At 46.9% G+C, this 12,497-nt stretch overlaps 1 protein-coding gene and 1 long non-coding RNA gene across 3 annotated transcripts in view; one reads left to right on the forward strand and one right to left on the reverse strand.

Annotated features, from left to right (window-relative positions):
• Positions 1–12,497, forward strand: part of LOC147096878 (uncharacterized) — a 159,172-nt gene that overhangs the window by 61,438 nt on the left and 85,237 nt on the right. The window lies entirely within an intron of this gene.
• LOC147096879 (sodium/calcium exchanger 3-like) overlaps positions 1–12,497 on the reverse strand; it is a 715,867-nt gene that overhangs the window by 39,053 nt on the left and 664,317 nt on the right. The window contains exon 6 of the mRNA XM_085973580.1: positions 3,882–3,981. Within this exon, the coding sequence (XP_085829706.1) occupies positions 3,882–3,981 (100 nt within the window). The remainder of the gene's footprint in view (positions 1–3,881; positions 3,982–12,497) is intronic.

Below are 12,497 nucleotides of genomic sequence, written 5' to 3' on the forward strand. Positions count from 1 at the left end.
GCAGTCATCAGGAACATCCCCACTTCTGTCCTTATTATGGAGGGAAGGTCATTGATGAAGCAGCTGAAGATGGTTGCGCCTAAGACACTGCCCTGAGGAACTCTTGCAGTGATGTCCTGGGACTGAGATGAATGACCTCCAACGACCACAACCATCTTTCTTTGTGCTAGCTATGACTCCAGCCAGTGGAGAGTTTTCCCCCTGATTCACATTGACTTCAGTTTTACAAGGGCTCCTTGATGCCACACTCAGTCAGATGCTGCCTTGATGTCAAAGGCAGTCACTCTCACTTCACCTCTGGAATTCAGCTCTTTTGTCCATGTTTGGACCAAGGCTGTAATGAGGTCTGGAGCCAAGTGGTCCTGGTGGAAACCAAACTGAGCATCGGTGAGCAGGTTTTTGGTAAGTGCCGCTTGATAGCACTGTTGACGACACCTTCCATCTTTGCTGGTGATTGAGAGCAGACTGATGGGGCGGTAATTGGCTGGATTGGATTTGTCATCCTTTTTGTCGACAGGACATACCTGGCCAGTTTTCGATGTTGTCAGGTTAGGCTGTACTGGAACAGCTTGGCTAGAGGCACAGTTAGTTCTGGAGCACAAGTCTTCAGCATGATAGCCGGGATGTTGTTGGGACCCATAGCCTTTGCTGTATCCAGTCCGCTCAGCCGTTTCTTAATATCATGTGGAGTGAATCGAATTGGCTTAAGACTGGCTTCTGTAACGGTGGGGACCTCAGGAGGAGGCCGAGATGGATCACTTACTCGGCACTTCTGGCTGAAGAAGGTTGCAAATGCTTCAGCCTTGTCTTTTGCACTTGCGTGCTGAGTCCCGCCATCATTGAGGATGGGGATATTCGTGGAGCCGCCTCCTCCTGTTAGTTGCTTAATTGTCCACCACCATTCACAACTGGATGTGGCAGGACTGCAGAGCTTTGATCTGATCCGTTGATTGTGGGATTGCTTAGATATGTCTATAGCATGCTGCTTCCGCTGTTTAGCATGCATGTAGTCCTGTGTTACAGCTTCCCTAGGTTGGCACCTCATTTTTGAGGATGTAACTGGTAAAATAGATAAGGAAGAACCAGTGGATGTGGTGTATTTGGACTTTCAGAAGGCTTTCGATAAGGTCCCGCATAAGAGATTAGCGTGCATAATTAAGGCACATGGGATTGGGGGCAAGGTATTGACTTGGATAGAGAACTAGTTGGCAGATAGAAAGTAAAGAGTTGGCATAAACGGGTCGTTTTCCGAGTGGCAGGCAGTGACTAGTGGGGTACCGCAAGGATCGGTCCTAGGAGCCCAGCTGTTCACAATATATATTAATGATCTGGACAAGGGAATTGGATGTAGTATCTCTAAATTTGCAGACGACACAAAGCTGGGTGGGAGGGTATGCTGTGAGGAGGATGTCGTGAAACTCCAATACGATTTGGACAGGTTGGGTGATTGGGTAGAAACATGGCAAATGCACTATAATGTGGATAAATGTGAGATTATCCACTTTGGTGGCAAACACAGGAAGGCAGATTATTATTTGAATGGCAATAGATTGGGAGAAGGGGAAGTGCAAAGAGACCTGGGTGTTCTTGTGCACCAGTCGCTGAAGGTAAGCATGCAGGTGCAGCAGGCGGTTAAGAAGGCAAATGGTATGTTGGCCTTCGTAGCAAGAGGGTTCGAGTACAGGAACAAGGATGTCTTGCTGCAGTTGTACAGGGCCTTGGTGAGACCGCACCTTGAGTATTGTGTGCAGTTTTGGTCGCCTTATCTGAGGAAGGATGTTCTTGCCATGGAGGGAGTGCAGCGAAGATTCACCAGGCTAATACCTGGGATGGCAGGAATGACGTATGAGGAGAGATTGGGTCGATTGGACTTGTACTCGCTGGAGTTTAGAAGAATGAGAGATGATCTCATTGAAACTTATAAAATTCTGACAGGACTGGACAGACTAGATGCAGGAAGGATGTTCCCGATGGCCGGGGAGTCCAGAACCAGGGGTCATAGTCTAAGGATAAGGGTTAAGCCATTTAGGACTGAGATGAGGAGGAATTTCTTCACCCAGAGAGTGGTGAACCTGTGGAATTCTCTACCACAGAGGGCGGTGGAGGCCAATTCATTAAATATATTCAAGAAGGAGTTGGATATATTTCTTAAGGCTAAAGGGATCAAGGGGTATGGGGAGAAGGCAGGGACAGGGTACTGAATTTGGAGGATCAGCCATGAGCTCATTGAATGGCGGAGCAGGCTCGAGGGGCCGAATGGCCTACTCCTGCTCCTATCTTCTATGTTTCTATGTTTCAGGTACACCCGGTGCTGCTCCTGGCATGCTCCCCTGCACTCCTCATTGAACCAGGGTTGGTCCCCTGGCTTGATGGTAATGGTAGAGTGAGGGATGTGCCAGGCCATGAAATTCTGCTGCTTCAGATGGCCCACAACACCTCATGAACGCCCAGTTTTGAACTGCTAGATCTGTTCTGAATCTATCCCACTTAACACTGTGGTAGTGCCACACAACACGATGGATGGTGTCCTCAGTGTGAAAATGCGACTTCGTCTCCACAAGGACTGTGCAGTGGTCACACCTACCAATACTGTCATGGACAGATGCATCTGCGACGGATAGATTGGTGAGGACAAGGTCAAGTTTGTTTTTCCCTCATGTTGGTTCTCTCACCACTTGCCACAGGCCCAGTCTGGCAGTTATGTCCTTCAGGACTCGGCCAGCTCGGTCAGTAGTGGTGCTACCCAGCCACTCTTGGTGATGGACATTGAAGTCCCCCGCCCAGAGTACATTCTGTGCCCTTGCTACCCTCAGTGCTTCTTCCAAGTGGTGTTCAACATGGAGGAGTGCTGTGTTAGAGTGAGGGATAGGTGGTTACAGATTGTGGTGGAGGGAGGGCGGTAGGTGGTAATCAGCAGGAGGTTTCCTTGCCCATGCTTGACCTGAAGCCATGAGACTTCATGGGGTCCGGAGTCAATGTTGAGGACTCCCAGGGCCACTCACTCCTGACTGTATACCACTGTGCTGCCTCCTCTGGTGGGTCTGTCCTGCCAGTGGGACAGGATATACCCAGGGACATTGGCTGAAAGGTATTATTCTGTGAGTATGACTATGTCAGGCTGTTGCTTGACTAGTCTGTGGGACAGCTCTCCCAATTTTGGCACAAGTCTCCAGATGTTAGTGAGGAGGACATTGCAGGGTCGACTGGGCTGGATGTGCCCTTGTCGTGTCTGAAGCTGGTGCCTAGGCCGGGTGGTCAGTCCAGTGTTATTCTTATTTTTCATAGCGGTTTTGTACAACTGAGTGGCTCGCTAGGCTATTTCAGAGGGAATTTAAGAGTCAACCACATTGCTGTGGGTCTGGAGTCACACGTAGGCCAGACCAGGTAAGGACGGCAGATTTCCTTCCCTAAAGGGCATAAGTGAACCAGATGGGTTTTTTACGACAATCCGATAGTTTTATGGTCACCATTACTGATACTAGCTTTTTATTCGAGATTTATTTAATTGAATTGATTTGAAGTCACGTCTCCGGATCATTAATCTCGGCCTCTGGATTACTAGTCCAGTAACATAACCACTAGGCTACCGTATGTGTTTTGTGCTTTATGTGCTTCTGTTGGTAAAATGGTAAGACGAAAAGCAGTGTGTGAGAGTGTTTATTAATTGTCGTGAGAGCTTTACTTTGTTGGCTACTGAATAGTGGTAGTTTTTTAAAGTAACTATTCACACGTGGAGTATATTTGTGTAAGGTGTTTCCTACTAAAATTAGTGCATGTGGCTAAATCGGTGTCGGCATAGCTACTCCTATGGGTAGTCAGCAATTTCTAATAGACAACCACTGCTCGAACGCTGAGAGAGGGAAATTAAAATGTCATCTCACCAGCACTGACTGTAATGGCCTCCATAAACTGCTCCCGCCATGAGTGTGTACCAATCACCAGTGCCAGGTTTGTCTTCTTTATCAGCTTATCCACAGTACTCTGCCAATCAGAAAAGACAGATTTACAAAAGCATTCAGAAGTGACGTCACCGTAACACTTTGGAGAGAACACTCTCCTGAGCCTACAATTAAAAACATGCAGGATTGCAAAAGGTTTGAACAACATGGTGAAGGGCTCAAATTTCAGGGATCACGGGTTTAAAAATAGAACATTAGTTAGTGAGTACTGTCACCCAAAGAGGAATACAGTTGCAGAATAAGTCAGCAGAAAAAAACCACAAAATTCTTTCAAAAAACAAATGAGATACATTGCTGGAGAGAGAATGAATTAAGTGGGTAAATGGGGTGGAGATCAATCAAAAGGGTGTCCTCTTCCTGTTCCTAAAAATTCTTGTTTTCAACACCATTTAAATCAGTTAGAGTGTGTTCGATGATTACTATCAGCAGTACCATCCTGATACACATGTACGTAAATGAAGAAACTGCATTTACAGCGTTGCTCTTAAATAATCAGCATCATAGGCCCCGATATGTCTCTCAAATCCACCTGGAGAACTTACTTCCCAGGTACAAGGAAGTGAAAAAGGGGAGCAGTGCCTGTACCTGCAACAGGTGGGCAAGTGTTGGATTAGCATGAGCGGTCTAACGACATCCCCTGCATCATTTTCCTCTGGGAATGGCACTGGGTGCCCCTTAGGAGGGGATTAACCCTTCCAACCCTTGCTCCTGCAACACCTCAGATCACAGGATCTAAGTGGGGCAGGCAGCAAGGCCAAGGATTGGCTCGGCTGTGATGCTCGGCCATATTCGAACAGCCTGCTGGCAATCACTGCCTGGGCTCATAAGAAAGAAAGAACTTGCATTTATATAGCGCCTTTCACAACCTCAGGACGTCCCAAAGCGCTTTACAGCCAATGAAGTACTTTTGAAGTGTAGTCACTGTTGTAATGCCACTTTACACACAGCAAGATCCCACAATCAGCAATGTGATAATAACCAGATAATTTTTTTCCAGTGATGTTTGTTGAGGGATAAATATTGACCAGGACACCAGAGAGAACTCCCCCTGCTGTTCTTCGAATAGTGCCATGGGATCTTTTACATCTACCTGAGAGGACAGGCAGGGCCTCAGTTTAATGTCTCATCTGAAAGACGGCACCTCTGACAGTGCAGCACTCCCTCAGCACTGCACTGGAGTGTCAGCCTAGATTTTGTGCTATAAACAGCACGATTAAAAGTGATCATGCTGTCTATCTGGGAACAAAGGCCAAAGGCACATATGTGCTACTGAATAAAGAGAGGCTGGTAGGTACTGAACTGGAGTGTCAGCGTAGATCCTGTGCTCAAGCCTCTGGAGTAGGACTTGAACCCACAACCTTCTGACTCAGAGGCGAGGGTGCTACCCACTGAGTCACGGCTGACATGAATAAGGTCCTTGAGTGAGGTACTGGAGGAAGACTAGCCTCTTGGAATATACACTGGGAAGAGAGAGGGCAGAAAATTGCCTGCAGGTTTTAGTTTTATTCTATAATTTATCATATTCCAGAGCTAATCATGATATTTTTACCTTACAATCAGAATATTCTGAGGGGGGGAGGGTGACCAGCCAGAGGTCATGGTCTATATCAGTACCAACAACATAGGTAGAAAAAGGGATGTGGTCCTGCAGGCAGATTTTAGGGAGCTGGGAAAGAGATTAAAAAGCAGGACCTCAAAGGTAGGAATCTCTGGATTACTCCCGCTGCCACGTGCGAGTGAGTATAGAAATAGGAGGATAGAGCAGATGAATGCGTGGCTGAAGAGATGGTGCAGGAGGAAGGGCTTCAGATTCCTGGGGCATTGGGACCAGCTCTGGGGGAGGTGGGACCTGTACAGGCCCGACGGGTTGCACCTCAACAGAGCCGAGACCAATATCCCCGCCGGCGGGGGGGGGGGGGGGTTTAAACTAATTTGGCAGGGGAATGGGCACCAGGATGTAGCAGTAGAACGGAGAAACAAAGTGCACAAAGTATGGTGAGAGACAGATAGCACTAGAGTAAGATATAGTACGGTATTAGCTGGGGGACAGACTAAGAGAGAATACAAGAAGGTCTAGTGTAGGTTTATAGTGCATGTGTGTGAATGCACGAAGCATGGTAAATAAGGTTGGTGAGCTGCAGGTGCAAATAGCCACATGGGAATATAGTATTGTGTGCTGGATCTGGTTCTGGGGAATGAGGTGGGTCAAGTGGAACAAGTGTCAGTAGGGGAACATTTAGGGAACAGTGATCATAGTATCATAAGGTTTAGATTAACTATGGAAAAGAACAGGGAGCAATCTAGAGTAAAGATACTTAATTGGAGGCTAATTTCAGTGGGTTGAGAACGGATCTGGCCTGGGTAAATTGGAATCGAATATTAGCAGACAAAACTGCAATCGAACAATGGGCTGCCTTTAAAGAGGAGATAGTTCGGGTACAGTCACAGTACATTCTCACGAGGGGGAAAGGTAGGGCAACTAAAGCCAGAGCCCCCTGGATGACAAACTAGATAAAGAGCCAGCACGGATTTATTAAAGGCAAATCGTGTTTAACTAACCTGATCGAGTTTTTTGATGAGGTAACAGAGTGTTGATGAGGGCAATAAAGTTGATGTATATAAGGACTTCCAAAAGGCGTTTCAGTGTCAGTCCTAATATACAATTTTACTGTAGTATAGAGTTAATGACATTCTGAAAGAAAGACAAACTTGCATTTATACAGCACCTTTTACGAGCTCATGATATCCTAAAGTGCTTTACAGCCAATGAAATACTTTAGAAGTGTTATAATGTAGGAAACACGGCAGCCAATTTGTGCACAGCAAGGTCCCACAAATAGCAATGTGATCATGTCTAGGTAATCTGTTTTAGTGATGCTGGTTGAGGGATAACTATTAGCCAGGACCCAGGGGTGAACTCCCCTGCTCTTCGAATAACGTCTCATGCGAAAGATGGCACCTCCGACAGTGCAGCACTCCCTGAGATGTTTCACCTGCATGTTTCCTGCTAAGTACAGATTTATTGTGGAACAAAGTGGCCTGTCAGCCTGTAAGAGAGGTGCACACCATGGAGGGTGTGATCTATAAGGACAGTTTAGTACAAAACACCTCATCACTGAGTTTACCACCTAGAGTAAGGAGGAAATGTTTTCTGCACTTCTCTGCTTTGTCTTCTGAATGTCACTTCTAAAGAGTGGGCTCTCAAAGCTAAAATCTCCCTCTCTAACCTTCATGGCAGAAGAAAATATTGAGTGGATTCTAGGTAAGGACAACTGTGTGTCAGATTGCCTCCAGCAGCTACTGTGCACACACACCAGTATAATCCCGATTGACCCTGTGCACAATCAAACACACCAGTCAACCGTGGCTCAGTTGGTGTCAACCGTGGCATCATTGGTGGCACTCTCGCCTCTGAGTCAGAAGGTTGTGGGTTCAAGTCCCACTCCAGAGACTTGGGCACAAAATATAGGCTGACCCTCCCAGTGCAGTGCTGAGGGAGCGCTCCACTGTCAGTGGTGCTGTCTTTCTGATGAGACGTTAAACTGAGGCCCTGTCTGCTCTCTCAGGTGGATGAAAAAAAACGCCATGGCACTATTTTGAAGAAGAGCTGGGAAGTTATCGGTGACCTGGCCAATATTTATCCCTCAACCAACATCACTAAAGCAGATTATCTGTTTGTGGGAGCTTGCTGTGCACAAATTGGCTGCCGCGTTTCCTACATTACAACAGTGACTGCACTCCAAAAGTGCTTCGTTGGCTGTAAAACACTTGGGTCATCCTGAGGTCGTGAAAGGCGCTATAGAAATGCAAGTCTTTTTCTTTTTCTGTTGTTCCTTGTAGTGGTTCAGGTCTGAATGAACTGTAGGGCAGAGGGGGTAATGCCCCCCCCCCTCCAAAATACATGCCTTCGTAAAATGTAATTTTCTGAGTTGAGCCACTGTCTACAACAGTTACAATTCACAGCCACATTAACACAGTTTCCAACAATAATACCAGTTGCATGTTGAGAATCATTAAAGGATCATTGGTGTGTTGTAACTAGCTGCCAGCTGTTAATTAAGATAAAAGAAATTGCATTTTCAGGAATTGCACATATAATACAGGTAGACGATCCCTTATCCGCACTTCCGAAAACCTCTGAAAACCGAAAGTTTTTTCGTGGAGCGTAACTAGAGTATTTATGGTCTATATTTATCCCACTATTTAATTTACCAAATTATTACTGTACAAATAAACTGTAATACTATTTATAGTCTTTATTTATCCCACTCAGTATGAATATTCATAAGTTTGCTGCAGAAATATTAATGTGTTTGCTTACGGGGTGCTGCCCAGACCCCTGCTAGGGTGTTACATACTGATTCTGAATACCATTCTGAAATCCGAAAAATTCCGAATTCCGAAAAACATCTGGTCCCAAGGGTTTCGGATAAGGGATAGTGCACCTGTACATGCATTCCTATGATTTCATTATTTACAATGTAAAGTGAGTTCTCACATTTTCCAAAAAGAATAAGCCACCCTTTGTGGCTGTGATTAATGTGATTTTGTTCCTGCGCGATTGTTAGAAAAATCATTTGTTGTTCAACGGGTTAACTGGATCAGGTACACGAGCCTTTCTGTAAAATGATCCCAGTGAGACAGCGAGCGCTATTAGCGAGTGTGATTGTGTTCAAATGTCAGGTGCTGGCAATCGGGCATGTTTCTCATTACTGTCGCCTAGCCCGTGAAAAAGAAAACACTGGGCCAGCATTTCCTGAAAATAATGGCGTGTGAATAACACTTGCAGTTATTAATGTGCAAACCGGCCAGCAACTTGTGGCGAGGAAGAGCCACCCTATGAATTGCAAACTGCCACAAGTTGCTGGATGATTTGCACATTAATAATGCCGAGTTTCGCGAAAACGGCATCTCGCCCTTAACCTTTCCGTGAGTTTCATGAAGTTGCTGCATTTTCACATTAATTGCCCATTAAACTCGACGCAGAAATTTAAGTCTAGTAATTAATAGCAGAAGTACCCTTTTAACAATGTGATAATTGTTAATGACTGCCAATCAACATCTCTGGCCCAGAAAATGAACAATTAAAAGTGTGGAGTCTCATTCCTTCAGGTAGTGAATTGTTGTTGGAGATTTAAAACATTTAGGGGGAAAAATTGGGTCGTGCGCCCCCTTTGGGGCACGAACTTCACCGGGGCGCTACCTTTAGTGCCCTGAAAAAATTAGCACGCCCGAAATTCACTGGTAGCAACCCAAGAGGGAGTGGGGCGCTAATGGAAGCACCCCGCCTCCCTCTTGGGGCGCTGCGAGTGAATATCACGGCGCTATGTCGCGCCGTGGTCCTGCAGGCCTCCCTCCCCTTATTAATGGGGAGGGGCCTAGCACAGCGTGACCCGGGGCCCAGCTGGGCCACCAGGGATCGGAGTGCTGGCAAAAGAGCCTGGCACTCGAGCGCAGCCGGCACCCCACTGGGGTGCTGCACAGAAGGCCAGGGACAGCAACAAGGGCAGGTGCTGGCAGGCGGCCAGCAACAAAAATGGCCGCCCGGCACCACCCTTTTAATTTGCGCCGCCCCGGCTGCAGGCAGGCCCCCCTGACCCTGTCGGACATAGTGGTCCGGAGGTAAGTCAGGGGGCGCTACCGAAGATCGCAGCCGGGGCGCTGCGCACGCCAATGACGTCATCGCCGGAGGCACAGTGCCACGGGGTACTAACGGTTACCACCGCCGCTAACCTGAATTTCGTGGGAGGCGTTAGCGGCGCCACGCCCGGGCGCTAGTTGCTTTGTGCCCCGTTAGCGCCCTTTTAGTGGGCTAACGGGAGGAGCAAATCAACCAAATTTTTCCCCCTTAGGGGGAAGGGGGAAAAATTCGGTATCGCCCCTTTTGGGGCGCCATTGTTGGCGGTGCGCAAAGTTTAGCGCCTGGCGCTAATTATCGCCTCCGACAGCAAACTTGGCTTTTATTGCCCCTGGAAGTGATTGGCGCACTAAATCAGGCGCTTCCCACCTGTCTTAAGGCGCTAAGGCCGAGGAGCGAGGCGCTACCTCAGAGGGCGAGCGAAGCTCATTTGATGTCAGTCGGCAATGGAACACAGACACAATAGCACCAGCCAGTTCTTAAAGGGGAGGGTTGATCTTGCTCTCCATCCACATCCTGCTCATTGCAGCCTTGAATCTCGGCCTGGAGAGACCTGTACATCAAATCTGCTGGAAAGAACAATGGAGAGACCCAGGGAAAGAGCTCACAGGGTAGCCCCCACAGTCTCTTCTAAATCGATACAAGGAAGGGCAAATCAAAACGAACCTGCAAATTGCTGCTCATTACCCTAAACTCCTTTACACAGCGTTGAATCTCTCCAGAAGTGTCTTTCTCTCTCTCTCAGAATGCGTGATGCAAAAATGTCACCAACAAAAAAAGGCAGGAAGCGGTCGCCTTTAAATAGCGCTCCCCCAGTCCCTTTCTGACTGCAGAACGCACCCCTCAACCTGTCATTGCTAGCGGCAGGTGATAAGGCAGGGGGCACCACTCAATATCCGGTCCGAGGCGTTGCGCACTCGACTGACGTCACGATCTGCCGGCGCAGGAGATCGTGGCGGTAGTGTTTAGCGCCGCCACAAAATGTCTAGTTAATTTCGCGAGAGGCGCAGATATCGCTGCGCCCGGGTGCTAGTTGCTTTGCGCCCCACTTGGCACCCTCTTAAGGCACTAACGGGAGGCACAACCAACTGAATTTTTCCCCCAAATAATTTACTTCCTGCGCTTGAAGGGAGTAAATTCAAAATAAATCTGCAGAAACAATATTTACAAGCGAGTAATCAATCTAAGATCAGGCTCCTTAAGGATACTTACTCCCTAAGATGGAAGCAGTTAGTATTGATTCAATCAAATGCAAATTAAATACATTTCTTTCAGAGAACAATATTTTGGTATAAGTATATGAGTAATTCGAGACATGACATGGTAAGTGTAGTGTGCTTGGGAGGAACAGATGACTTTAGGCCTATTATTCCCAAAACTCTCCACTGGGAGTTTTCCTTGCATCTCGTTGTAGACTAATTGATAGAGAATGATTGCTGTGATTAGTCCAACAACTCCAGTGTCGTCGTTTCATGCGACTACCAGGATGGTAGAAAGCGAACTAGAGCACAACTGCGCTTGTTGACTTACATCGGCTCTCGGTTCGCAACGCCTCGATTACAATTAAAAAGAAATTCTCATCCTTGTTTTCAAATCCCTCCATGGCCTCGCCTCTCTTTATTTCTGTAACCTCCTCCAGCCTTACAACTCTGAGATCTCTGCGCTCCTCTAATTCTGGCCTTTTGCGCATCCCCGATTTTCTTCGCTCCACTGTTGCCGACCTTGCCTTCAGCGGCCTTGATCCTAAGTTCTGTAATTCCCTCTTTGCCTCTCTCTCCTCCTTTACTACGCTGAAGGAGCCAAACAAATGCAGGTTGTTGTAGATGGACCATGGTCTTTCCTCACCTAGCAATTCCTATGTTCACCTGACGAAGGAGCAGCGCTCCGAAAGCTTGTGATTTCAAATAAAACTGTTGGACTATAACCTGGTGTTGTGTGACTTCTTACATATGTTCCTAAGCCTATTTTGCTGCTTTAGAAATGGGAACCGACACTCGGAACAGAATGTGTCGAACTTAACACATCACACAGAAACTATGTCATTTGTACAGCAGTCATGCAAGTTGCACAGGGGAGATATAAAAGACATTAGATTCAGTTTATTAAAATCAACACCATTCATTGAATAATTAATATTCAGATGGAAGCTAGATACGCATCACTAGTGGTTCAAATTTAAATTGATTTTATCGCAACGCATTTGTAGGTTATAAATTAGAACTACACAGAAACGAACTTTAATGTTTTCAAACACTAATTAATCATGTTCTCTCTCCGAGTCTGTTACCAGCTCTTTGTTCCTTATCCCCATCAGCTCTGCTTGAAGTGAGTGTAGCATATGAATCTTGATCACAAATCCTAATGTAATACCCACTGGAAATGTTATGTACGCTAAGTATGGTTATCAATCTTTAACTTAGACACTGTATTATCATTGTTATAAATCCCTGGGTTAAAGTTGCCATGTGAAGGTACGGCAAGAACTTTTAAGGACACAATGTGACTAAGAGCAGACTTTCCATAATTCTGCACCAGTATCAACTGTTGCAGACAGTGAGGCTGCGCTGTCTCCAGGCAGAAACCCCAGGAGGAAGGGGTGGAGTCGGGTTTTTCGAGCAGGAAAAGCTGCAGAGAGCGACTGGAAGAGGAGAGGGCAGGAGCTCTGAAAAGAGGGCTCAGGAGGCAAATGGCTGCCGCATCCCGTCCCGGGCTTCCAAACTCGGCCGCCGCCCTTCGTATTAGTAGCACTGCAACCTGAACTGGCTGGCTGCAAGTCACCAGTACCGGGGGATCGTCGTCTGAACCCAGATCTGCAAGGCAGAGGTCTGGGGAGAGCTGCTTGCCTCGTGCTGATGGGGAGCTACTTGGAAAAGCTGCAGAGAGAGAGAGAGAGTCACCAA

This window comes from Somniosus microcephalus, chromosome 34 (assembly GCF_052327205.1).
Source record: "Somniosus microcephalus isolate GS21.2 chromosome 34, FLI_Smic_1.0, whole genome shotgun sequence".
In the NCBI taxonomy this organism is placed as follows: domain Eukaryota; kingdom Metazoa; phylum Chordata; class Chondrichthyes; order Squaliformes; family Somniosidae; genus Somniosus; species Somniosus microcephalus.